This window comes from Aureococcus anophagefferens (genome assembly GCF_000186865.1).
Source record: "Aureococcus anophagefferens unplaced genomic scaffold AURANscaffold_18, whole genome shotgun sequence".
NCBI classification, from domain to species: domain Eukaryota; class Pelagophyceae; order Pelagomonadales; family Pelagomonadaceae; genus Aureococcus; species Aureococcus anophagefferens.
Window position 1 is genome coordinate 242833 of NW_008705578.1, and position 25118 is coordinate 267950.

The window sequence follows — 25118 nt, forward strand, 5'->3', positions numbered from 1 at the left end:
GCGCGCGTCCAGGCGCGGCTCCGGCCCGGAACCGCCCTCCAAAGGCGCACAGACGACCCGCGGAGCGAACGCGTCGCCCCACGCGCGCCTCGGGTCACCCGCGCCCTCGGCCCCGGCTTCGGCCGGCCCGTGGCGACCATCTGGCCGCCCCACGCGTGTCGCTCCGGTCGCGGCCCGCGTGGCAGACCCGGGCGCGACCCAGAAGCACGGCGACGGCGCCGGTGGCGTGCCAGGCGGCCGCCAGCATTTCCTCTCTCTGGACGAAGGTCGTCTCGGCCCTGGCCTCGGCCGGCCCGTGGCGACCACGCGGCCGCCCCACGCGTGCCGCTCCGGTCGCGACTCGCCCGGCGGACCCGGGCGCGACCCACGAGCACGGCGGCGACGCCGGCGGTGCCGCTGTGGCCTGTGGGCTCGGCCGCGTGGCGCCTGCTGCCCAAATAGGGGGTCTGATGCCTGGCCCGAGCGGCCGCGGCCTTACAGAATGAATCGACACCAGCGCCGTCGCTCGCGCCGGCAGGTCACTGCTCCGACCGGGAAAGAGACGCGTCGACTCGGCCTTCGCGGCGGCCGCCTGGGCCCATGCCGCGTCCGCGCCGGCCCTCGTGGAGGCTGGCCCACGTCCCCCGAAGGCCGCGAGCGTGGCGGCGGCGAAATTGAATTTTGGAAAAACGCGCGCCGCGCGTCCAGGCGCGGCTCCGGCCCGGAACCGCCCTCCAAAGACGCACAGACGACCCGCGGAGCGAACGCGTCGCCCCACGCGCGCCTCGGGTCACCCGCGCCCTCGGCCCCGGCCTCGGCCGGCCCGTGGCGACCATCTGGCCGCCCCACGCGTGTCGCTCCGGTCGCGGCCCGCGTGGCGGACCCGGGCGCGACCCAGAAGCACAGCGACGGCGCCGGTGGCGTGCCAGGCGGCCGCCAGCATTTCCTCTCTCTGGACGAAGGTCGTCTCGGCCCTGGCCTCGGCCGGCCCGTGGCGACCACGCGGCCGCCCCACGCGTGCCGCTCCGGTCGCGACTCGCCCGGCGGACCCGGGCGCGACCCACAAGCACGGCGGCGACGCCGGCGGTGCCGCTGTGGCCTGTGGGCTCGGCCGCGTGGCGCCTGCTGCCCAAATAGGGGGTCTGATGCCTGGCCCGAGCGGCCGCGGCCTTACAGAATGAATCGACACCAGCGCCGTCGCCCGCGCCGGCAGGTCACTGCTCCGACCGGGAAAGAGACGCGTCGACTCGGCCTTCGCGGCGGCCGCCTGGACCCATGCCGCGTCCGCGCCGGCCCTCATGGAGGCTGGCCCACGTCCCCGCTGGCTCCGCCGCCGCCGCGCTCGCGGCCTCTGGGAGGCGTGGGCCTGCCTAAGGGCGCGGGTGACCCGAAGCGCGCGCGAGGCGACATGTTCGCTCCGCGGATCGTCCGCGCGCCTTCGGAGGGCGGTTCCAGGCCGGAGCAGCGCCTGGGCGCGCGGCGCGCAGTTTTTTCATCGCCAGCTCCGCCGCCGCCGCGCTCGCGGCCTCCGGTCGAGGGTCCTCGAGGCTTTCGCGATCTACGGCGAGGACGCCCACGACGCGGCCCCGCCGACGCACGCGGAGCTCACCCGGTGGCTCGGAGGCGGCGGGCTCTCCGGCTTGGACGAGGACCTCGCCGCGCTGCTGCCGCACGTCCTCGTGGCGACACTCAGCGAGTGGGCCGCGCGCGAGCGCCCGACGACGATCGGCGTCATGTTCCCGGACGCGACGCGCGGCGGCTCGGAGGGTGGGTCGGACGACGGGCCGGCCTGATCGACGCGTGGAGGCGACGCCGTCGGGTCCATCGTCCTCGCGGACGCGGGTCAGGCCACGGAGCCCGGCGCGAAGACCGGGCTGAGCCTCCGGGCTAGAACCGAGCCGGGCGACACGGGCGGAGATTATGGTCGCGCGCCTACGCGCCCTCTAGGCGGCTCCTCAACCGCGCGGCGGCCTCCGTGCCGCGCCGGCTCGCGCGCGCGCCGGCAAGCCGCGCGACGGCGCCCAGGCCGCCGCGCACAGCGGCGACGACCCGCTGGAGGCCGCGGGGCGCCGCCGCGCGCGGCGGCGCCAGCGCCTCGGCGGCGCCCTCCGCCATCCTCTCGGCCGCAGCCGAGAGGATGACAGTGGCGAGGTCGCCGCGCCAGTCGGTCTGCGGCACCGGCTCCGGCGCCGCCAGCGCCGGCGCTGGCGCGAGCGCCGGCACGGGCGCCGGCGCCGGCGAGGCGTGCGCCTGCTTGCGGCGCTGCCGCCGCGGCGCGGCGGCCGCGCCGTCGTCGGCGCCGGCGCCGGCGCCGCGGGCGCGCTTCATGCTCTCCGGATGGCGATCAGGTTGCTTGAAGGCATCGAGGTGCATTCTTGAACCGAGGGGGCCCTCTCCGGCAGCCGATGGTCGATCCGAGCGGCTCGACGCGGGCCAGCGTTCGGCCCGGCGCCTGGGCTGCCGCTACCGCCGCGAGAGGCCCGGGCGGCCTCGTCGCTCGCCCTGCTGACCAGCGCCGCGGTGTCCTCTGACGACTGCAGCGAGCTCTGCGGCGGCGGGCACCTCTCCGGCGGCGGCGGCGGCTGCGACGCGCGGAGCGTCTGGCGCTACGCTTCGTTGGGGCCGGCGGCCGCGGCGCTGGGCCGCGCCGCGGCGGCGTGGGGCGGCCGCTGGGCGAGGCGTACGAGGTGGGGCCGCTCGCGGTGCGCAGGCGCTGCCCCGCGCGCGCAGCTGTGCTCGGGCTAGGCTCGGCGGCGCGTGGGCGGCCGGGCGGCGGTTCGCGCGGAGCGGCGCGGCGTCGGGGCCTCGGAGAGCCCCGTGTACGGTCTTGGGCGACGCGGCCGCAGCTGGTCAGGTGCGTGGGGACAGGGCGCAGGTCTCGGGCCTCTGCCCGTCCCTCTCTCGCCGTGCCGCCCTTCCCTGTTCTTTTTTCGGCTGTTCCCTTTGTAGGCGGGTGGGTCCGCTGTCGCCAGGATGGCAGGTGGAGACGCGCGGTTTCTCTGGTGCTGCGTGGGCCGATTTGCGGGGCGTCCTCGAGCCGGCCGCGGATATGGTTACGGGCCGGATTGACACTCGGACAACACCAGGGTTTTTTTTCGCACTTCGCTTTTCCCAGCCTCCGGTTTTTCTCCCTGTCGGGTTTTCCCGGGGGCGGGGTTTTTCAGCGTCGTGTTTTCGCCCAGTCCTCTGGAAGCTCTTCCCGGAGGGTGCGGTGGCCTCGTCTTCCCAGCCTCGTGTCAAAGGACAAGGCTGTAGCTGACAAAGGGGCGGTGTCAATCCGGTTCCGCATCGTCAACGAGCTGCTCCTCAGAGCACGATGTCGCAACGGCGGTCCCAGGTCGCGGACCTCGAAGTCCCGGCTGCGTACGGGCCGTATCGGGCGGGGATCCCCTCTGAGCGGCGGCGAACCGAGAAGGCCGCTCAAGCGAAAGGCGGGCGCCGGGGGGAACGCAGTTCTCTGACCCTGACGGCGGCGTCGGCGCGGTGTCTAGAAACCTCGTGCGTTCTGGCCGTGTCCGGCGCCAATGCTGGATGGAAAACCGGACCCGCCCTGAGTATGGCATGTCCGCGCGGGCCGCGAAGCGAGTCCACGGACTGCGAGTGAGCCCCCGCGCGCCTGGCCCCTCGGAGCTAGATGCCGGCCCGACCGCCCGTGGCGGTCGCGGCTAGGCTTGGAGTCCCAGTGCCGCGAGGCCTGGTGCCGCAAACCCCCCGGGTAGGCCCTCTAGCTGTTAACCTCTCCTAGCCTAGCACCAGCCTCGGCAAAATTCATCGGCAGCCCCGGGGCCGACGCCATCAGCATCGGCGTGCGCGCGGTGGCCCGCCCGCGCCTCCGTGTTCTTCGACGCGGCCACGGGGTAGGACGCGTGCGTCGCGTCGTGGAAGACCGCCTCTGGCGAGCCAAAGAAGGGTCGCCCGCCCGCCGCGCGCTGCCCGCGGACCGCCATGGTCTGCGGGTGTAAGTGCCACTGCGACTGCTGCAACTACTTGTGCGGCGTCTGGGAGATCGAATACCGCCCGCGCGTCCCCGCGGCGTCTCTCGCGCGTGCGCGCGGCGCCGCCGAGACCCGCCTCGCCGCAGGCTCCGGGACGTGTCGATCCTCGTCGTGTTCACGGCGACCGTGGGCCTCGTCTTCGCCATCGCGGGCATCGCCGTGTTCCCCTTCCAGCCGTCCGTCGTGTCCGGCGTGCTCTGCATGGGCGCGAGCCTGCTGAGCCTCGCGGCGGCGTTCACGACGCTCTGCTGCTGCCAGCAGAAGCCCGGCGGCGCGCACAACGCGGCGCTCATGTGCATGGTCATCCAGCTCATGTCGGTGGCGTCGCTCCTCTACGCGGGCCAGGGCACGTCCTGGGACTTCTGCGGCGACACGACGGACTGCTACTACATCACGACCCAGGTGCCCTGCAGCGACGGCGCGCAGGAGAAGTGCTGGGCAGGGCAGGACAAGAGAGCGAAATTCCAAACTTCAAAGCCTCATATCTCGGCCGTTTTCCACTCGTTTTGGCTGATTTTTGGACGAGCGATCATCTCTTGGAACGGTCTCGAAGCGTGGATGCTTTTTCCGTGACGCGCGCGCGCGGAACACTCACGTTGAAGCGACGTTGCATCTCTCTTGTCCTGCCCAGGTGCTGGGAGAAGAACCCGTACGACTTCCTCCGCGGCGACGTGCCCACGCGCAAGCGCTGCGACCCGAAGACGTCCTACTTCTGCTACGACCGCATGCCGACGGACGTGTCCATCGACATCGACTCGAACGGCTTCGAGGCCTACATGGAGGACCTCTACCTCAGCGACCGCCTCGAGTCCTGCTCCGACTTCGAGGTCCTGGACGACCAGAACATCAACGACGTCGTGTCCGTCGCGATCGAGTTCGGCGGGCCCTACAAGCGGAACTGCGAGGACTACTGGCACGACTGCGGCGACAAGTCCAAGTCGACGGCCCAGACCTTCTGGGGCTTCGACGACCGCGACGACTGCATGAAGTACTACAAGAAGATGGGCAAGATCTGGCCCCTGACGTCGACGGGCCTCATCATGACGGGCGCCGTGGGGCAGGCCATCTTCTCCTTCCTCCACATGTACTACGCCGTCGCCGCGACGAACCTCTAAGGCGCGTCTTACGGGGCCGCGGGCCGCTCGACGACGAGGATCGCGGGCCGCCGCTCCTGGTCCATGCGGTTGCTCGCGACGGCGCCGAGGACCTCCTCGAACGTCCGCGGCGGCCGCGCGTCGAGGTCCGCGCCGAAGACGAAGCGGAAGAGCCGCGGCCGCCCGATGCCGCCGCCGAGCAGCTGCCACGTGGGCATCTCCATCTGCTGCTTCACGGCCGTCGTCGCGCGGAGGATGTCGCCCGGCAGCACGCCCGCGGCCTCGGCGTTCGAGCCCTCGCCGACCGCGCCGACGACGATGATCGGCGCGCCGTTCTTGTCGTCGCGCTCCTCGAGGATGACGCCGCAGGGCACGGGCACGTCGATGGCCAGGAGCTCCGCGGCCGCGTCCGTCCGCGGCTCGAAGAAGCACTCCGTGTCCGCGATCGTCCAGTCGGGGCTCGCGATGGGCAGCACGACGGAGAGGCCCTTCGACGGAGCCGGCGCCGGCGCGGCGCCCGCCTCCGGCGCGGGCATGGCCTCCATGTCCGCCGCGATCTCGCGCCGGAGCCGCGCGGCCTCGGCCCAGAGCGACGCGGCGTCGTCGCCGCCGCCGGCCCGGAGAAGCGTCGGGGGGCGGCGCGACGGCGGGTGCTGGAAGAAGCCTGTCGCGGTCGCGAGGAGCGCGAACCACGAGAGCCGCTGCATCATACAACGGTCGTGTGTGTGGCTTCTGTGTCGGTCTGTCAGCTGTGTGGCGGCTGTCGGCTGCGTCGGCGCACGACGCCGGCGGAGACGCAAGGGCTCGTCGGCCGCAGTGGGCTCGAGATATTTACTTCATCTTGCACTCACTCACGGACGACGTCCCAGCCCCTAGACCTCATCTTGTACGTATCACGGAGGCCCGGATCGAGGCAGAGTTACCTTCGATGTGCGTCGAACCTTCACGAGATGACGCAGTCGCCGTCCTCGGGCTCGGCGTCGTTGTAGCCGCAGATGGGCGCGATGTCGTCGTAGGGCACGGTCTTGACCGGGATGGTCTTCAGGAGCGGGTTGAGCACGCGCGTCCGGTACGCCTCGAGGTCCGCCTTCGTCGCGGCGATCGCGGAGAAGGAGAGCCGTTTGCCGCCCTGGAAGGGCTTGGTCACGGCGAAGCCGAAGATGGATTTGTCGAGCTTGCGGATCAGCTGCTCCTCGAACTCGGCGAGCGCGTCCTTCTTGTCGACCTCGACGCAGTAGAGCCAGAGGAGCGCGCCCGGCGGCAGCGCCTTCGCCGCGACCTTCTTGCGGATGGGCACGGCGTCGTCGTAGACGACGTGGCCCTGGGCCAGCGCCGGCGCCTGGGCGAGGATCTCGCTGTAGGCGACGGCGTCGCTGTCCGTGGAGAAGAGCATGACCGCGAGCCACGTCGGCCCGTCGCGCGCGACCGCGATCCACTTCCAGCCCGGCGCGTCGGCCTCGAAGGTCTCCCAGAGCTTCTCCATGGGCGCCGCGAAGGCGGCCTCGTCGCCGTTGGCCTTCCACTTGGCCACGTGCAGGATGCGGTCCGTGGCGTCGATGAAGCAGTCGCCGGCGCCCTCGTCGTCGCCGGCGTCGATCACCATGCGGCTCGGGTCCTAACAAGCACGTCGGTGACGACCTTTCATTGTTTTCCCAGTCAAAAACTCTCGAAAATCGTCACGACCGCAGGACGCTGGGAGGGCTCGCCCGCAGGAGGGATCCGCGGCGCATGCCGCGCGCCTTCTTCTTCTGCTCCATCGCCGCCATGTCCTTCGCGGACCACGCGCCGCAACAGGGAGAGCTGGGTGGATGACACGACGTCGAGGATCACGGGGCTGGCGGATACAAAAGTCGTTGTTTACCCAGGAGAGAACTCTCCTCACAGCTCACGGTTTGGGGCTGCCCTTGAAAAAAAAGGCGTCTGCGTTCCCCAACACATGGCGCCTCGTCGTTCGGGTCGCCGTTGAGGTAGCCGTCCCAACGCTCGGATGGCGCCGTCCTGGCAGTGGATCGCCGTGGTGCTTCTGAACACGATGAATGGCCCCGGGTTCGTGACGCTGCCCCAGGCGGGCCGCGACGCGGGCCCCGGCGTCGTGGTCGCGGTCATCGGCGGCTTCGGCCTCCTCGCGGCGTTCACGTCGCGCCGCGCCATCGCCGTCGTCGCGGAGCTCGAGGCGCGGCGCGGCGCCGGCGGCGTCGGCGATTTCGCGTCCATGAGCCGCGACGTCCTCGGCGCTCGCGCGGCGGCCGCGGCGGCGGCGGCGTGCGTCGCCGCGCTGCTGGCCTGCGGCCTGGCGCAGATCATCCTGTGCGTGCAGCTCGCGGACGCGCTCGAGCTGCGCGCGACGGGCGTCCGCTGCGCCGTGGCGCTGCGCGCGCCGGCCGCGGCCGCGGGGCCCCGCGTCGACGTCGGCTGCCGCCGCGCCGACGAGCCGCGGCCGGGCCCGGCCGTCGAGCTGAGCCGCGGCGTCGCGCTCACGCTGGCCCTGTGCGCCTACGCGGCGCGCCTCGCGAAGGACGCGGCGGCCGTCAAGGCCAAGGACGACCGCGCGGTCGAGAAGCGGCGGCGGCTCGCGGCGGCGCCCCAGTGCGTCGGCGCCGCGTGCTTCCTCGGCGCGGCGCTCCTGTTCCCGCGCTTCGTCGCGCGGCGCGGCGCCGCGCGGGCCCTCGGCGACGTCGCGGCCGTCGGCCCGAAGCCGGCCGCGGCGCTCGCGCCCGTGTGCTTCAACTTCGCCTTCGTCCTCGCCGTGCCGGCCCTCGCGGCGAACGGCGGCGCGGCGCGCGCGCGGCGCGGCTCCGACGCCGCCGTCGCCGCCGCGACTTTGGCCTACGCGGCGCTCGCGGCGCTCGGCGCGGGCGCGGGCGCCGCGGAGCCCCACGTCGCGTTGGCGATGGCGCGGGGGGGCGACGCGGGCGACGCCTTCGGCGTGTTCCTGCTCTACGTGTCCCAGCTCGCGGCGATCGAGACCTACCTCGCGGCCGCGGCGCGCGCGCTCGACGTCTTCGGCCCGCGGAAGTGGGCCCTCGAGGGGCCCGTCTGGCTGCTGGCATGCGCGTCCAAGGATTCGGGCGCCTTCGGCCTCGTCGTCGACTGGACGTCCGTGCTCCTGCTCGGCCTCACGAACTTCTCGCTCCCGCTCGCGCTCGACGAGGCGCTCGGCTACCCGAAGCTGAAGCGGAGCTCGTCGTCGGACCTGCTCCTGCTCGGGGCCGCGGCGGCGCCCCGGTCCCGGTCGCGCGCCGCGTCACGCGTCGCCTTCGTCGCGGCGACGGCGGCCTTCGTCGCGCTCATCGCCGCGCGCTGCGGCGCGCCCGAGGTCGTCGCCGCCGCGGCCGCGCTGGCCGTCGCCGGCCGGCTCCTCGCGCGGCCCCGGGGCTTCGCGCCGGACACGCCGACGTCCGCCGCAGACGCCCGCCAGTTCGAAGGCGCGTCGCCGCGCGCGCGCGTGACTCTCGACGGGTAAACATCACATTGTTGAACCATCTTGTGAAACTGGCATATCGAGAGCATTATTATGATGGAACGCTGCGTCCTCATGTTGGGGTTGGTCTTCGCTCGGGACGGGGGACCGCAGGCGCCGCGGCGCCTCGACACGATCAGCCTCGAAAGCAGCGACACCTGGATGGTCAAGCAGACGCACTACGACATTTTCAGCGGCAAGGAGTTTTACGCCCTCAAGAAAACCTCTGGCGGTGACGACGATGACGAAGGCTCGGGCATGAAGCGCTGCGAGAGCGGCTGCGCGGCCTACGGGGGCACCCTCGCCTGCATCGAGAACAAGGCCCAGCAGGACGTCGCGAAGATGTTCGCCGGCGAGGACGAGTGGCGCTACGTCGGCACGTACCAGATCGGCGGCGCGGCGCGCGACGACCCGGAGGCGGGCTGGCGCTGGACGTCCCAGGCCTGCGAGGACAGCGGAAACGACTTCACCGCGTGGCGCGGCGGCGAGCCCCAGGACTACGGCATCTGCAAGATCGAGCAGTGCGCCGCCATCGGCTACGAGGGCGACGACAAGTGGGTCGACGTGCCCTGCGGCGCCAAGCGCGGCGCGGCGTCCCGCGGCCGCGACGGTCTTCGAGAGCGCGGGGGAAACGAAGCACCATCGCATTCGGTAGGCTCGGCTGCCTCTGCGAGCGCTACGACGGGTCGGAGACGTCCGACTACTTCCGGGCGAACAAGGGCAAGATCGAGAGCGAGCACTGCACCGCCGGCGACATCGTCCTCATCATCTTCTTCTGCATGCTGCCCTTCATCTGCTGTTGCTGCATCGTGCTGTGCGTGCAGCACCGGCAACGGCAGCTGAAGAACGCGCCGCCGCCGATGGTGCAGATGACGCAGACGGCGCCGGCGCCGCCGCAAGCCTACGCGCAGCCCGCCCCACAGTACCAGCAGCCGATCCAGCAGGGCCAGATCGTCGGCCAGCCCTACCAGCAGCCGATCCAGCAGGGCCAGATCGTCGGCCAGGCCTACCAGCAGCCGATCCAGCAGGGCCGGGTCGTCGGCCCGGCCTACCAGCCCCAGGCCGCGGTCGTCACGGGCGCCGTCGTCGGCGGCGGCGCGGCCCCATCCTACGGCGTCGTCCCGGGCCAGGTCGTTCCCGGACAGGTCGTGGAAGGGAGCGTCGTCCAAGGCACCTACAACCCGGTCCAGCCCGGCTACGCGCCCGTGGAAAACCCACACGAGCCGGGGGCGAAGGTGTTTTAAGCGTGCTGTTTGACGACTCCGACGGCGACGCCTCAGGGTCGATTAATTTACTCGTGGTACGCGGGCGCGCGAGCGCGCGCGTTCGCGCCGCGAAGAAGTGCCCGTTTGTTTTGGCGCTTCTTCTTCTTGCGCCTGTCGACGCAGAGGCGCTTCTTCTGGCCCTCACCGTCGAACTTCTTCGCGCCGTTCAGCTTTCTGATGCGACACCGCGCGTCTTTCTCGCATTTCGGTTTCGTCTTCCGGTATTCGCACCCGCGTTTCGTCTTGCAGGCGCCCTGCTTGTTCTTGTAGCGACAGTGCTTCTTTTTCGAACACTTCTTCGAGTTGCCGTCGTACCGCGAGCAGACCTCGAGACACTTGTGCGATCCGGCGATCCACTCGCACTTGGCGCTCGCGTCGCACTCGCCGATTCTCTTCAACTTCGAGCAGCGCTTCGTCGCGGGGGTTGGCGCTGCGGAAGGCTTGGCCGACGGCCTGGGTGACCCGGAAGGCTGGGCCGACGGCTCGGCGGACGGCGCGGGCGTCGGCTTCGCGGACGGCGCGGGCGTCGGCTTCGCGGACGGCGCGGGCGTCGGCTCCTCGTAGTTGGTCTCCGTTTCCTCGAGTCGCACCTCGACGACGCGCTGGTCGAACTCCTCCCGGTTCTCCGAGATCGTCCGTTGCATCTCGGCCGCGACCTCGGCCATCTCCTCCGCGTCTCCGAAGGCGAGCCCGACCACGTCCGACGCGAGCGCCTTGACGCGTCCGACGATGAATCGGGCGCCGCCGTCGTCTTCCTCGCACGAGATGTCGACGTTCATGTCCGCGCCCTCGCGCAGGAATTCGCTCAGGAACTCCGCGATGACCGTAGCGAGTCGCCGATGGGCGCGTCGAATGCGCTCGCGCCGCGGAACAAAAAGTACATGTTCTTCACCGACGACACGTCCCAGCTGCCGATGTCCTGGTCGAACGCACGGGCGTTGTAGAACGCGGACTGCAGATTCGTCACGGACGACACGTCCCAGTCGCCGATGTCCGAGTTAAAATTTGCGGCCATGATGAACGCCTGGTACATGTCCGTCACGGCCTAGTGAAGTCCGATGCTCAGGTTTTAAACCCAGGTCTTTTGGTCTGATTCCCAGGTTTGATGCTTTTCCAGGTCTTTTTGAGTATGAAACCCAGGTCTTTTGGAGGTCCATTTTTTTTTATTATCCCCCCTATATAAATTACAGATATGTTTGCCGCTTGACGACAGGATGCCCCAACCCGTTTGTCCGCAGGAGTCAAGGGGATATAAATCTAGATGGGGTGGCAGGCGAAACGCGAGGTCCTCGTACTACTCGGGGCCGCCGCTAGCGTTTTCTTTCTTCTTCCACGCCGCAGCGCGCGGGCTGAGTGCAACGATGGCGGGTCGCGCGGCGCGGCGCGGCTGCGGAACCCTTCGACGGGGCGGGGCAGCGAATTTGGGCTGCTGAGATCATTGCGTTGGCTCGCGAGCGCGACGGTTGTTCGGCGGCGGGACGAGAGGGCGGCGGTGTGAGTCGAGTGTGCGATATTTTCTTGTCCTTAGAGGTTGGAGGCGCCCTATGGGTACCCGCGGGGGGCTCGAAACCTTCAGGACACACTTTTCCCACGATCTCAGAGCCTGCGCAGCCCCGGCGCCGACGGTGTCGCAACACAGTTTCTCGGGCAGCGTGCGGGCATTCGAGGTCGAGAACTTTTCGTGTCCTGAGATGCTCGAGCCCATCCATAGGTACCAACGAAGGGCTCTGCAGCGCCAGCAGACGGTCCACGACCATCATCATCGCGAACACGTCCAAGAGCTGCCCCAAAACCCCCTTCCTCGCGTGGCGCCAAACCGGACACGGTGCCCTCCAGCGCGCCTCGGTTTCCTTCCACCGGACCCGAACCGCCCGGACGCGTAAGTCTTGTCGCGGGCGCCTTCGCGGGGGAGCGAATACCGCTGCGGTCCGTCTGGGGCCGCGTCGACGACGGCGGCGTCGAAAAGTCCCCGGCCAAAAGTCGTCAACATTGCCCCAAAACGATGGGTTGCAGTACGAGGAGCTCGCGCAACATAATCTCGTTGAGCTGCCACCCCATACTATTTATTACCCCTTGCAGGAGTGCGCATGCGACGTCTGGGCTGCCCCGACGCCGCCAGAACCGCTATCGGGGCCCATCCCGGGCCACGGAAGTGCACTGGAGCACGCCAGTGAGTTGCGCCGGCGCTGCCCCATCCTTTTGGCGGAGTACATTCGGTCGATCACTGCGGCTGCGGGCTGCGCGCGCGCCCACTCGATTTCGGGATCCCGTCTATTACCGTCACAGTTTCACCCACTGAGCTAAAATGGCCTTCCCTATGCCGTTCTGTGTCTGATTGTAGGTTCGAATGCCCGCGCGCGCGCGCGCGCGGCGGCGGCGGCGGCGGCGGCGGCGGCGGCGGCGGCGGCGGCGGCGGCGGCGACGACGACGACGACGCTGCTGCTGCTGCTGCTGCTGCTGAAGGTGATGGAGGTGATTGTGGTCCACCTGTGGCCCACCGCCGGCGACCTGGACCACGCCCTGGGCGACTTCTAGGTTTTTTTCGTAATTCGAGGGCCTGGGTTTCAATCCCAGGTCTCTCTGCAGTTGTGTGACCGATAGACCTCTGAAATTGCGGGAGACTCACCTAGGCTTGTCAGTCATGTGCCAGACCACCTGTCTTGGCTGCAGCTTCATTGCCTTCTGCATGGCCAGCAGCCGTTCTTGGGCATACAGACCGTTCCAAGCCTTCTGGAACAGCTCGTTGAGCAGCTTCTTTCTCTGCTCCCGCCCATAACCAGGTGTGCACGCAATCATTGCTTTCACCCACTTGATCAGATCCTCAGAGCACTGAGACTGGTCGATGAAATCGGTGCCGTCCTCGTCGCCATATTTCCCGGTCACACCATTCAACAATCGGCTGACATTTCTATTCTGGTTCTTCCTCTTCCTCTGCTCATCCTTCTTCTTCTTCTCTATCTTGTCCAGATTGTCCTGGAGCTGCTTGGCACGTGCCTCTGCCGCCGCCAATTGCTGCCGCAAAGTTGTCGCTTCCACTAGTTCCATTCGGGCATTCGCCATCCACATGCACAACCTCTCGTAGTGCCACCCCATGGCCTTGATCGCATGGTACCATTGTCCTGCCTCCGGGTTGCGGAACACGAGGGGCACGGGCAGGACCAGCGGGCCCCGCGGGACGGGCGCGCCCGCGGCAGCCGCAGCCATGAGACCAACGACCAACGGCCAGCGCGTTAACCGACCAACTGCCATGCGTTAACCGCCGCGGGCCTATGCAGTTGAACTTCAACAAAAAAAAATAAGTCAGCACGCACGGTTTGGGTTGCGGCACATCATCGCCCGCATCGCGCAGCGATGAAATAACGTGATTCCCGGTACAATTTCAGGGCTGCGCTCGGCCAAGATATGCCAGGACCGCTCGGATACGGTGCCAAGTTTCGTAAGGATTGGTTCGTTAAGGTTGCGCAGGCTCGTGACGGACGACGTGTCCCAGGCGCTGATGTCCTCGCTGAAGTCGGCGGCGCCGTAGAAGAGGTTCGACAGGTCGGTCACGCCCGACGTGTCGAACTCGCTGATTTCGCCGTGCTCCATCTCCTCGTTCGCGAGCCACGCGGCGACAGCGTCTTTGAGACCTTGGTCCGTGAACGTTGCCACGCCGAACGCGGGCGCGAGGGCGATGATGGAGATGTGCTTCATGGTGGTGGTGCCGAAAGACGGCTTGCGGGGGGCGAGTTGGACTCTCGCTTGCTGTGGTGCCGAATGAACGGCTTGCGGGGTGCGAGTTGGACTCGCTTGCGGTGCCTGCGAAGGCGTATAGGTCGGACGCGCGGGACTGCGGAGCGGGGAGGGCGCACTCACCCGTGGATGAGCGTCTGCTGTGGCAGTAGTGAAGTCCGATGCTCAGGTTTTAAACCCAGGTCTTTTGGTCTGATTCCCAGGTTTGATGCTTTTCCAGGTCTTTTTGAGTATGAAACCCAGGTCTTTTGGAGGTCCATTTTTTTTATTATCCCCCCTATATAAATTACAGATATGTTTGCCGCTTGACGACAGGATGCCCCAACCCGTTTGTCCGCAGGAGTGCGCATGCGACGTCTGGGCTGCCCCGACGCCGCCAGAACCGCTATCGGGGCCCATCCCGGGCCAAGGAAGTGCACTGGAGCACGCCAGTGAGTTGCGCCGGCGCTGCCCCATCCTTTTGGCGGAGTACATTCGGTCGATCACTGCGGCTGCGGGCTGCGCGCGCGCCCACTCGATTTCGGGATCCCGTCTATTACCGTCACAGTTTCACCCACTGAGCTAAAATGGCCTTCCCTATGCCGTTCTGTGTCTGATTGTAGGTTCGAATGCCCGCGCGCGCGCGCGCGCGGCGGCGGCGGCGGCGGCGGCGGCGGCGGCGGCGGCGGCGGCGGCGACGGCGGCGACGACGACGACGACGCTGCTGCTGCTGCTGCTGCTGCTGCTGAAGGTGATGGAGGTGATTGTGGTCCACCTGTGGCCCACCGCCGGCGACCTGGACCACGCCCTGGGCGACTTCTAGGTTTTTTTCGTAATTCGAGGGCCTGGGTTTCAATCCCAGGTCTCTCTTAGTCTGAAACCCAGGTCTGATGCTCGATGCCCAGGTCTCTAGTCTCTGGGTCTCTGATGCCTGACCTTCACTATGTGGCAGGAATGCGATTCCGGGAAACGAGTGCCTTGGCCCCACTGCCTGCAGTGCTACCCACCGCTAGCCTACCGCTGCCACCGCTCCTCGGTCATCTTAGGTTCTAAGGGGGTTTAATACGAAGTCAGAGTTGCGCTATGGTTTCGGAGGTCCCGTTTTCTGATGATCGGGCTACGATTTAATCTAAGAGCGACCTGCGCGGTCCCCGTACTGCCAGATGGCGCAGGGGCGCGTACTGCGGCGTCGATAGTGGCGCGGGGCCTCAGCGCGATCGACGTGCCAGTGTCCCAGCGCGCGCCGCCGCCGCGGCTCGTCGTCGAGACGAGCGCGGTCGTCGGCGCGAAGGCGGCGGCGACCTCAGCTCTTCGTGGATCCGAAAGACGGCGCCGGGAAGTTGATCGTCGCCGGTGGCGGCGGCCTCCGAGTTCGCGTCCTCGCCGCCGACCATGCCGCGCGGGGCCCGTACGACGGCGAGATGGGGGCCTGCTACACGGTCCTGTGAGCCCGGGGATCGTCGTCTCCGGCACACCGCCGCACTCGCAAGTAAGCCGTAGTCGACGTCCACGGGGCGACCCGAGTAGAACTCGGGAGGCACTCGTCTCTCGAGTCTGGGCTTGGCGCGTACCCCCGGCGAACTTCATGAAGCGGAATCTGCGGAGAGCGCTCTCCTGAAGATGGTGCCTCTGCCAAGCTCGTTCGTCGTGCTCGTCGTTGCAACCTTCGCTGCGGACTCGCTCGACATCGGTATGGCACAGCACATTGCTGAACAACAAATGCTCGACATCGACACGGCACAGCACAATGCGGAGATGCCGCCGCTGCAGCCGAACCCGCCGGTCTGGCCGGACTCGGTCACGGTCTTCGGCCCCGACGACGCGGCGGAGGCGAACGCCGTCATGACGCGGCTCTCGACGACCCTCAACGACCGCGCGGCGGGCCACTTCTCGGACGAGCGCCGCGCGTTCCTCTTCAAGCCGGGCGCCTACGAGATGGACGTCGCCGTCGGCTACTACGTCAGCGTCCACGGCCTCGGCGCGTCGCCCGGCGACGTCGTCGTCGCCGGCCCGCGCGGCATCTACGTCGACGCCATGGACAAGCGCGCCGGCGGCGCGGGCAGCCTCGACACGTTCTGGCGAAGCATGGAGAACCTCGAGCGCGTCGGCGACCTGCGCTGGGCCGTGTCGCAGGCGGCGCCCCTGCGGCGCGTCCGCGTCGGCGGCGACCTCGTGCTCCACGACGGCGGCGCCTACGCGTCCGGCGGATTCCTCGCGAACGCGGCCGTCGGCGGGCGCGTCGACTTCGGGTCGCAGCAGCAGTGGGCGTCGCGGAACGTCGCCGTCGGGCGCGGGGCCACGGGCGGCGCCTGGAGCCTCGTCTACGTCGGCTGCGAGGGCGTCGGCGCGAGCTCGGCGCCGGGCGTCGAGCCGCGCGCGAGCGTCGTCCCAACGACGCCGCTCGTCGCCGAGAAGCCCTTCGTCGTCGTCGACGGCGAAACGTACGCGCTCCGCGTGCCCGAGATGAAGCGAGGCGCCGCGGGCTACGCCTTCGACGAGCCGTCGCGTGACGTGCCCTTTGAGCGGGTCTTCGTCGCCGACGCGTCGAAGCACGGCGCGGAGGCCCTCCAGCGCGCGCTCGACGCCGGCCTCGACGTCGTCCTCGCGCCGGGCGTCTACGAGCTCGACGCCGGGCTCGTCGTCGGCCGCGCGGACGCCGTCGTCCTCGGCCTCGGCCTCGCGACGCTCGTCGCGCCGGCGACCGGCGCGCCGGCGGTCACAGTCGCGGCGCCGGGCGTCCGCCTCGCGGGCGTCGTCCTGCAGGCCGGCGACGCGCCCCCCGGCTCGTCGCTCCTCGAGTGGGACGGCGACGGCGGCGTGCTCTCGGACGTCTTCGCGCGCGTCGGCGGGCCCGGGTCGCGGGCCGCGCGCGCGGACACGATGGTCCGCGTCGCCGGCGCGGGCGTCGTTTTGGACAACGTCTGGCTCTGGCGCGCGGACCACGCGGCGCTCGCGCCCGGGGAAGCGCCGCGGCCCGGCGAGGTCTACCACCTCGTGGCCGACGGCGAGTGCTACAGCGAGACGGGCCTCGTCGTCGACGGCGACGACGTCGTGGCCTACGGCCTCGCCGTGGAGCACACCCTCGGCGACCAGATGATTTGGCGCGGCGAGCGGGGCCGCGTCTTCTTCTACCAGTCGGAGCTGCCCTACGACGTCGACCAGGCCTTCGCGGACGCGGGCCACGTGGGCTACCGCGTCACCGCGGCGGCGCACGAGAGCGTCGGCGCGGGCATCTACTCGTTCTTCAGAGACAGCCAATGCCTCGTGCCCGCGGCCGTCGCCGCGCCGCCGACGGCGAACTTCACGAACGCCTTCACGAAGCACCTCAACGGCCACCCCGGGATCCTGTCGGTGACGTAAGTTAGTGCCATCCTAGTCGTCGCGGGCCTCGGCGTCGTCCTCCTTCTTGGACTCGCGGTCGTCGTCGCTGTAGTCGTCGCGGCGGCGGCGGCCGCGGCGGCGGGACCGCTCGCGGCTGCGGCGCGACGCGTCGTCGCCGGACTCGGCGCCGTCGTCGTCGCGCGACGACTTCTTCTTCGACGACTTGCGGCGGTCCCGGGACCGGGAGCGGCGCGACCCGTCGTCGCCGGACTCGGCGCCGTCGTCGTCGCGCGACGACTTCTTCGACTTGCGGCGGGACCGATCCCGCGAGCGGCTGCGGCGCGACGCGTCGTCGGACTTGGCGTCGTCGGCGGCGCCGGCGTCGCCGTCGCCGCCGCCGTCGTCGGGCCGGTCGTCTTTCTTCGACTTGCGGCGGCGGCTCCGGTCCCGGGAGCCGTCGTCGCTGGAGTCGTCGCGGCGCCGCGACTTCTTCTTCCGCGACCGGCGGTCCGAGTCCGAGGAGCCGCCGCGGCGGCGGCGGCCGCGGCGCCGCGACCGCGACCGGGACCGCGAGTCGTCGCTGTCGTCGCGGCGGCGCCGCGACCGGCGGCGGCTCCGGCTGCGGCTCCGGCTCCGGCCGTCGGAGCCGCGGTTGTAGTAGCCGCCGTTGTCGTAGGCGCCGAGGCCGCCGCCGCCGGCCGCGTAGCCGCCCGCGTAGTTGCCGACTCCGGGGCCGCGGCGGCCGCCGTTCGCGAGGCGCACGGGGCAGTCGCGCCCGAAGTGGCCCATCTGGCCGCACTCGTAGCAGCCGTCGGCCCGGCCCGCCGTCGCGCCGCCGTCGTGGCTGTAGCGGCACGCGTCGCCGCGGTTGCAGCGGCCCGCGGCGAAGTCGAAGCAGGTCTCGAAGGCGCCGTTGGCGCCGCCGACGGGCGCGCCGCCGCCGCCGCCGCCGTAGGCGCCGCCGGCGCGCTTCGCCGCGCGCACGGGGCAGTCCCGGCCGATGTGGCCCTCCTCGCCGCACTCGTAGCACCCGCCGCGCGACATCGCGGCGATGAGGATGCAGCCCCGCGGCGATCACCCGAAAGGTTTCACGATGCCGAAGGCAAGGCTGCCCCGAGTGTCCCTGCGGTTTGCTGCCCTTCGTCTTAAACTCCCGCGGCCACCACCCGGGAGCACCGGCGCCCGCAGCCCCCCCCCGCGCCGCCCCCCCGGCCCCGGACGCACGCTTCAAAAGGATGCCGTCGACGACCATGCGCATGTCCAACAACGGCATCGCCGGCCCGCCGAAGCGGGGCTACGAGACGCGCGTGCCGGAGAACGCGCGCTACGCCGACGTGCGGGCCAAGGTGTCGTCGGGCACGACGCAGGCCAAGGTCAAGTACCTGACGAACCGCCAGGTGCTCATGCGGCGCGACGAGACCTTCCGGCGCATCTCGCGCGACGACCTCGCGGAGCTCTTCGAGGAGTACGAGAAGATCGACGATGAGCGCCTCGACACGCTCGGCGCGGGCGCGGACCCGGGCAACGGGCCCCGCGTCTGCGTCTACGAGGAGGACGCCGCCGTGACCTACGAGCGGCCCTACCTCGTCCTCGACGTGCGGTCCCCCGAGGAGTTCGGCGACTGCCACGTGCTCCAGGCCCGGAGCCTGCCGCAGCGGCTCCTCATGCAGGACAAGGTCCAGGGCGACATGTACCGCTTCCGCAACAAGGAGGGCATGCTCATCGTCCTCTACGACAACGACGAGCGCCTCGCCGCCGCCGCCGCGCACCAGCTCGCGCACCGCGGCTTCGACAACGTCTACGTGCTCTCGCGCGGCCTCACGGCCTTCGCCGCGGCCTTCCCCCACTACGTCGAGGGCGACACGTCGACCCTGCCCCAGCCCGAGCCCAGCCCCCGCAAGAGCGGCCGCGGCCGCGGCGGCTCGTCGTCCTCGTCCTCGTCGTCCTCGGCGTCCGCGCGCGCGGGCTCGAACCGGTCGACCGCGTCCACGGTCCGCGCGCTCTCGCACCGGAGCGGCTCCGTCGCGAGCCACGCGAGCTCCCGCTTCAACCAGCGCTCCAACCGCCGCGACGACGACGACAAGCTCTCCCGCATGTCCGAGCTCTCCGTCGCCGACTCCGTCATCTCCCGCGCGACCAATCGGAAGAACCGCTACTGATGGAGGGGGGCGCGGCGGCGGCGGCGCTTGTTTTTAAATGGAGCTTTCGTTTGCGCCGATCAGGGGCCTCGGCCGCGGGCGGCGGCCGCCCTCCTGTGTGTGTGGTGTCCTCAGGGGTCACCGGTGCCACAGTGTCCAGCGCCGGCGGGTGCTCGCACTGCGGCGGCCTGGGACACAACGTCCGGGCCTGCCCAACCTTGGTCGTCCCAACTAAGCCAGTGCCAGTGCACTTACTCGGGCCGCGCACTGCAGAGCTCATGTGCAGAGCGCCACGCGCATCTACACGGACAAGGGCTGCAACTGGCAGGCGCTCGCGGGCGGCCACCCGCGGGCGCCCGCCCGCGAGCGTCCACACTACGTCGTGACGCGTGGGTGCAGTGGATCACGACCAAGGCCGACCGCGCGCCCAGCATCATTCCAAGAACGGCGACCCCGGACCCCCGGCCATACTAACCCTAGCTCTAGCCCCGGCTGAGGCCGTGGGCGAGAGCAGCTCGAGACAGCTCGCTGATCTCGTATGCGCTCGGCGTCCCCGCGACCGGCTGCCGCGCTGCGCGCGTTTCCTCATGAGAGCGTCGGGACTGGCCAGCAGAGCATACGGCGCGGCGCTGCGGAAGCGACGACGCGAAAAACGCCGTCGTTCTCGCCTCGCCGCTCGCCGATGCTCTCCGGTCGGCCCGACGACGACGCGCGCGGCGCGGGGGCCCGCGAGAGACGCCGCGGGGGGCGCCCTCACTACCCCACACGCCCTGCTCGCCCTCGCACGCGCCGCCGTCGTCGAACGCCCCCTCCTCCGCAGGTTTTTCACGATGGGCGGAGCCAACAAGCCCGATGCGCTCGGCAACAAGATGCGCATGACCCTGGGTCTGCCCATGTCCGCGGTGATGAACTGCGCCGACAACAGCGGCGCCAAGAACCTGTTCATCATCTCCGTGATCAACATCAAGGGCCGGCTGAACAAGCTGCCCAGCGCGTGCCCCGGCGACCTCGTCATGGCGACGTGCAAGAAGGGCAAGCCCGAGCTGCGGAAAAAGGTCATGCCGGCCGTCGTCATCCGCCAGCGCAAGCCCTGGCGCAGAAAGGAGGGCCTCATCATCTACTTCGAGGACAACGCGGCCGTCATCGTCAACAACAAGGGCGAGATGAAGGGCTCGGCGATCAACGGCCCCGTCGCCAAGGAGTGCGCCGACCTCTGGCCGCGCATCGCCTCCAACGCGGGCTCCATCCTCTAAGGCGCGGCCGACGGTCCGTGCGCGTGTGGCCGCGCCGGCCGCCGCGAGTTCTCGCGGCGGGCGGCACGGCCGGGCGGGCGCTCCTTCGGAGCTCCGCGCGCGCAAACTCCGCTCACAACCAACCAACCACCTATAACCACGACTTTACCCTCGAAGACGGCGAGCCGCGGGGCGCGCGGGACGCGCGATTCCCGGGGGCAACACCGCACGTTGCCGTCGCCGAGCAGTCCGGGAGCAGCCTGAGCACCGAGCGCCGGTGCCGACGATGGCCACGGCACCGGACCCACATCTCCTCGCGGAGCACCAGAAGGGCGTCTGCGGCCACCTGCGCATCCGCGCCGACGCGGCGCAGCTCCGCGGCCGCCGCGTGTCCTGCGCCTACGGCGCCGAGACGGCGGTGCTCAAGGGCAAGACGCCGTCCTTCTTCGTCGCCGTGCGCAAGGGCGCCTTTTCCGACGGTAGCATCCCGCCGCTGGTCATCGAGGCGCCGCGCGCCGACGACGATCGGCCGAACCGCGCGGCCGCGGACGTGTCGACGCTGCTGTCGGGCGAGGAGTCGGTGCTCGAGGCGCGCGCCGAGCCCGACGGCCCGCGGTTCTGGGTCGAGTACCTCCCCTACGGCCTCGAGCCCGAGCGCGGCGACGTCGTGCGCCTCGAGCCCTTCGCGGCGTTCCCGTCCGTCTTGGACGTGATCCCCGCGGCCGCGCGCCTCGACGTCGACGACGCGTCCGACGGCGGCGTCACCGTCGCCTGGGACCACGCGCCGGCGGGCGGCGGCGAGCCCTGGCGCTGCGTCGCGCGGCTCCGGCGGTCGGCGGTCTTCGTCGCGCGGCGCGACACGTGGGCGGACACGCTCCTGCACCAGCCGGTCGCCGCGCTGATGGACACGGAGACGGGCCGCCGCGTCGAGCCCGTCGCGCGCCACGCGGGCGACCTGCTCCGGCCCGCGGTCCTCGCGACGAAGCTCGCCTGGCAGTCCATCTCCGCCGTCGGGGGCGCCGTCTTCGCGGAGGCGCGCGACGCGTACGGCCCGCCGCCGCCGGCGTAAGTCCTAGCGCTTTAGCTTCCGGCTCGCGCGGACCGCCTCGGCGATGCCGGCCTCGCAGTGGCGCGTGAACTGGGCGCAGACGGCCTCGACCTCGGCGACGGCCGCGTCCGCGCGCTGCTTCTCCGCGAGGTACTTGGCCTCCATCTCCTCGTAGAGCTTGAGCGTCGCGTCCGCCCGCTTTTCGGCCTCGGCGACCAGGATCGCGGCCTCGCCGTCGTCGACGACGCGGCCGTTCCTCTTCGGCGACGCCGCGCCGTTCTGCTTCGGGGGGAGAGCGGCGCGGCCGTTCGCGCGGCCGTCGGCGCCGTCCTTCGGCGCCGCGGCGCCGTCGGCGTCGGCCGGGGCGACCCAGCGCGCCGCGAGGCGGCCGCCCTCGCGCGAGACGCGGTACTTGACCGCCGCGCCGACGCGGAGCACGGACTCGTCGGCGTTGGCGAACGCGAAGAAGACGTTGTCCTCGCGGTCCGTCGCGCCGTCGGGCCGGATGAAGCCGAAGCGCTTCTTCGAGACGTTGGCGACGACGCCGCGGAGCTCGCCGCTCTCCGCGGCCGCCGCGGCGGCCGCGGCCGCCGGCGGCGGCGCCTCCGCGGCGGCCGCGTACGACTTGGGCCGCGCGGCCGCGGCCGCGGGCGACTTGGCGCGCGGCGCGGCCGCGGGGAGCCCCGGCGCGCCGCCGCGGAGGGCGACCTTGGTCGCGTTGCCGTCGCCCGACGGCTCGAAGGTCACGGCGAGGCCCACGGCGAGGCGCCGCGGGTCGCCCCTCGACGTCGTGAACTTCAGGTTCGACGCCCGCGACGTCGCGCCGTCGGGCCGCACGTAGCCGACGCCCTTGGTCGCGTTGAGCGTCACCACCGTGCCCGTCGCCGCGCCCGGGGCGGCGCTCGCCGTAGTCGCGCCGGGGACCGCGACGACGCGCGCCGCGCCGTAGTCGCCGTCCGCGACGGCCTCGTACGACACGAGGGCGCCGACGGCGAGGCCCTTGACGTGCTTGAACCGGAGGTTGTCGTCGCGGCTCGTCGCGTGCTCCGGCCTGAGGTAGCCGAAGCCCTTTTGGCTGATCGTCACGACCTCGCCGCGGCGCGCGCGCGCCGGCGGCGCCGGCGGCGCGGCGCCCGCGGCGTAGAGCCGCGCCGCGCCCGTAGTGGGTTGGGCCCAGGCGAGCGACGGCTGCGCCTCGACGAAGGCGCGGCACTTGCGCGTCTGGCCCTTCGTGATCACGTCCTGGTAGCGCGCGTCGACCTTGTAGAAGGCGCCGATGGACGTCGAAAGCAGCGACGGCTCGGCCTCGCCGGGCGCGGGCGCGCCGTGGGCCGCGATGAATTTCACCAAATGCGCCGCGACCTGGGCGTCCGAGAGGTCCGCGACGACGACGGCTACGTCCGACATGGTTCGGTGGTGGCGCGGTCGCGCTTTCGGGCGGTGCGCTGCGCGAGGCGAGAATCGCGGCGAAGCGAGGCCGAGATCGGGGCATCATCAGATCATCATCGGCCAGCGCTGCTAGGTGAAGTGAGCCGATGAGCGCTTCAGCAGCCCCGGAGAGCGGCACCTGGAGCAGCGCCTGAAAGCAGCACTCGACCAACGCCGCATCCATGCGCCTGATACTAACGCTCCTCCTCGTCCTCGGCGAGGCAGCCGCGAAAACGAGGAACCTCATCGTCGTCGCCGGCGCCGGCAAGTGCGGCACGAACGCTTTGGCCTACCACGTGTCGGCCCTCGTCGGCTTCCGGCCGTCGCGGCGCGACAAGCAGGCCCAGGTGAAGCTCAACGGCTTCGCCGGCGAGGTGAACTACCCGAACTGCTCGTTCGGCGGCGGCGTCAGGCCGGCCTACGAGCAGCTCCTGCAGCGGTCGAAGTCGCGGCCGGGCGCGGGCCTGGACAAGAGCGCGAACTACCTCGGCATGCCCGGGTGCGCGGCGAAGCTGCGGCGGGCGTACCCGGCCGCGCGCGTCGTCGCGTCCATATGCTCCGCGGCGTCGCGGCTCTGGAGCCGCATGAACCACGTGAACCGCGACCGCAAAAGCGACGACGCGTCGGACCGATCCAAGTCCGTCGACTGGCCGGCGCACGTCGTCGACGTCGCGAGGGCGCAGCTCGCGAAGCTCGACGCGCGAGGCTGGTCGCTGGACAGCTGCCGGACGGGGCCCGCGACGCACGTCTGCAAGGTGCTGGTCACGTCGCGCTGGCACCGCCAGGTCTCGAGCTTCCTCGACGCCTTCGGAAACGACTTCGCCGTCTTTCTCATGGAGGAGCTCCTGACCCTCGAGGGCTTCGAGATCCGGTCGCGGCTCGCGACGTTCCTCGGCGCGCCGCCGCCGACGCGCGAGGGCACGGCGAAGCACAAGGTCGTCCACTCGAACGCGGCCCACAAGAACTACAAGAAGGAGAAGGGCCACCCGAGATTCGCGGAGCTCGCCGCGCTCCTCGAGCCCGTCTACGCCAACGACACGCGGCGCCTCGCGGCGCTCCTCCCGGACGCGCCCGTCGACCTCTGGCGGCGGTCCGTCCGCCCGGGGAAGGCGTCCTAAGCACCCGCACCACGGCAGCGAGCAGCGCGACAGTACGCCTTTAGCGGGGCGAGGGCGCCGAAGTTCCGTGTGGCGGCCGCGGCCCGGAGGCGCCGACGAGCCTAGTAGACCTCGGCGTGGTACTGCTTGGCCTTCTTGAGGGCCTTGACGTCGACGAAGTCGCCGAGCGCCGCCTCGCAGGGCTTGAGCATGCCCCTCAGGCCCGAGACGTACATGTGCCCCCCGGCGTCGATGATCTCCTTGACGACGAGGGAGAAGTCCGCGATGCGCTGGGGCAGCGTCGTCTCCGAGCCGTCGTCGACGCGGTCGCCGCCCAGCGCGAGCTCGACGCGGAGCTTGCCCGGGCCGAGGTCGGCCGCGAGGGCCTCGAACTCCGCGACGTAGGGGATGGCCTCGCGGTTCGCGCCGCCGAGGAGCAGCACGACGGGCCCCGTCGCCGAGAGGTCGCCGAGGCGCTCGAGGAAGCCGCGGAACGTCGCCGCGCCCGTCGACGTGCCGATGAGCACGAGCCCGCCCGACGTGTCGTCGGGTAACGCCATCGTCTTGCCCAGCGGCCCCTCGAGCGCGAGCTCCGCGCCCGGTGCGAGGTCCTTCATGTAGTGCGACGTCACGCCGACGGCGCGCACGCAGAGCGCGAGCTCCGACGTCGCCGCGCCGGGCTCCGGCCGCTTCGACGCGATCGTGTAGAGGCGCCGCTTCTTGTGGGGCTTGCCCGTCTTCTCGTCGTCGCCCGGCGGCAGCACGGACACGGACTGGCCCTCGACGTAGTCCATGCCCGCCACGTCGAGCACGACGTGCGCGATGGCCGCGGAGCCGCCGGGCGTGTCCGGCACGACGGTCTCGGCCGAGACGACGACCGCGTGGCCCTTGGCGCGCGGCGCCGCGGCCGCGGGCGCCGCGGCGGCGCCCGCGGGCGCGGCGCCGGCCTCGAGGGCCGCGAGGCGCGACTTGACGACCTGGAGCCGCGCGTGCTGCGCGACGAGGAGCTGGACCAGGTTCTCGTTCGTGAGCACGTACGTGTCCGGCGCGGGCGAGACCTGGGCGGTAAAAAGAGTGCGAAATTCCCAACTTCAAAGGCTTCTCTCCCGGCCGTTTTCGACTCGTTTCGGCTGATTTTTGGACGAGCGATCATCCCTCGGAGCGCTCTCGACGCGTGGATGCTTTCTCTGGAACGCGCGCGCGCGGAACGCTCACGTTGAAGCGACGTTGAATCACTCGTTTCCCGCCCTGGGCGAGACGACGTCCGGGAGCAGGCCCTGCACGATGCGCGCGACCTCGGCCTCCGCCGGAGCGCCGGCGGCGGGCGCGGCGGCGGCGGGCGCGGCGGCG

The 25118-nt window shown here is 70.5% G+C and overlaps 4 protein-coding genes across 4 annotated transcripts; 2 read left to right on the top strand and 2 right to left on the bottom strand.

Moving 5' to 3' along the window:
* Window positions 1–3725: 3725 nt before the first annotated feature.
* Window positions 3726–6671, bottom strand: AURANDRAFT_65924 (hypothetical protein; the record flags this gene model as incomplete). The annotated part of the gene is made up of 5 exons (XM_009041077.1): window positions 3726–3869; window positions 4094–4306; window positions 4570–4597; window positions 5102–5769; window positions 6024–6671. The coding sequence occupies 5 exons, from the start codon at window positions 6669–6671 to the stop codon at window positions 3726–3728; spliced, it is 1701 nt and encodes a 566-aa protein (XP_009039325.1).
* A 384-nt stretch (window positions 6672–7055) lies between these two features.
* Window positions 7056–9772, top strand: AURANDRAFT_65925 (hypothetical protein; the record flags this gene model as incomplete). Its single annotated transcript, XM_009040977.1, has 3 exons — window positions 7056–8513; window positions 8643–9121; window positions 9184–9772. The coding sequence occupies 3 exons, from the start codon at window positions 7056–7058 to the stop codon at window positions 9770–9772; spliced, it is 2526 nt and encodes an 841-aa protein (XP_009039225.1).
* Window positions 9773–19783: 10011 nt separating this feature from the next.
* AURANDRAFT_60218 (hypothetical protein) lies at window positions 19784–20369 on the top strand (the record flags this gene model as incomplete). Its single annotated transcript, XM_009040978.1, has 1 exon — window positions 19784–20369. The coding sequence occupies one exon, from the start codon at window positions 19794–19796 to the stop codon at window positions 20214–20216; it is 423 nt and encodes a 140-aa protein (XP_009039226.1).
* Window positions 20370–23890: 3521 nt separating this feature from the next.
* On the bottom strand, window positions 23891–24562 carry FNR2 (hypothetical protein; the record flags this gene model as incomplete). The annotated part of the gene is made up of 1 exon (XM_009041076.1): window positions 23891–24562. One exon carries the CDS (start codon window positions 24560–24562, stop codon window positions 23891–23893), a length of 672 nt encoding a protein of 223 aa, XP_009039324.1.
* Window positions 24563–25118: the final 556 nt, after the last annotated feature.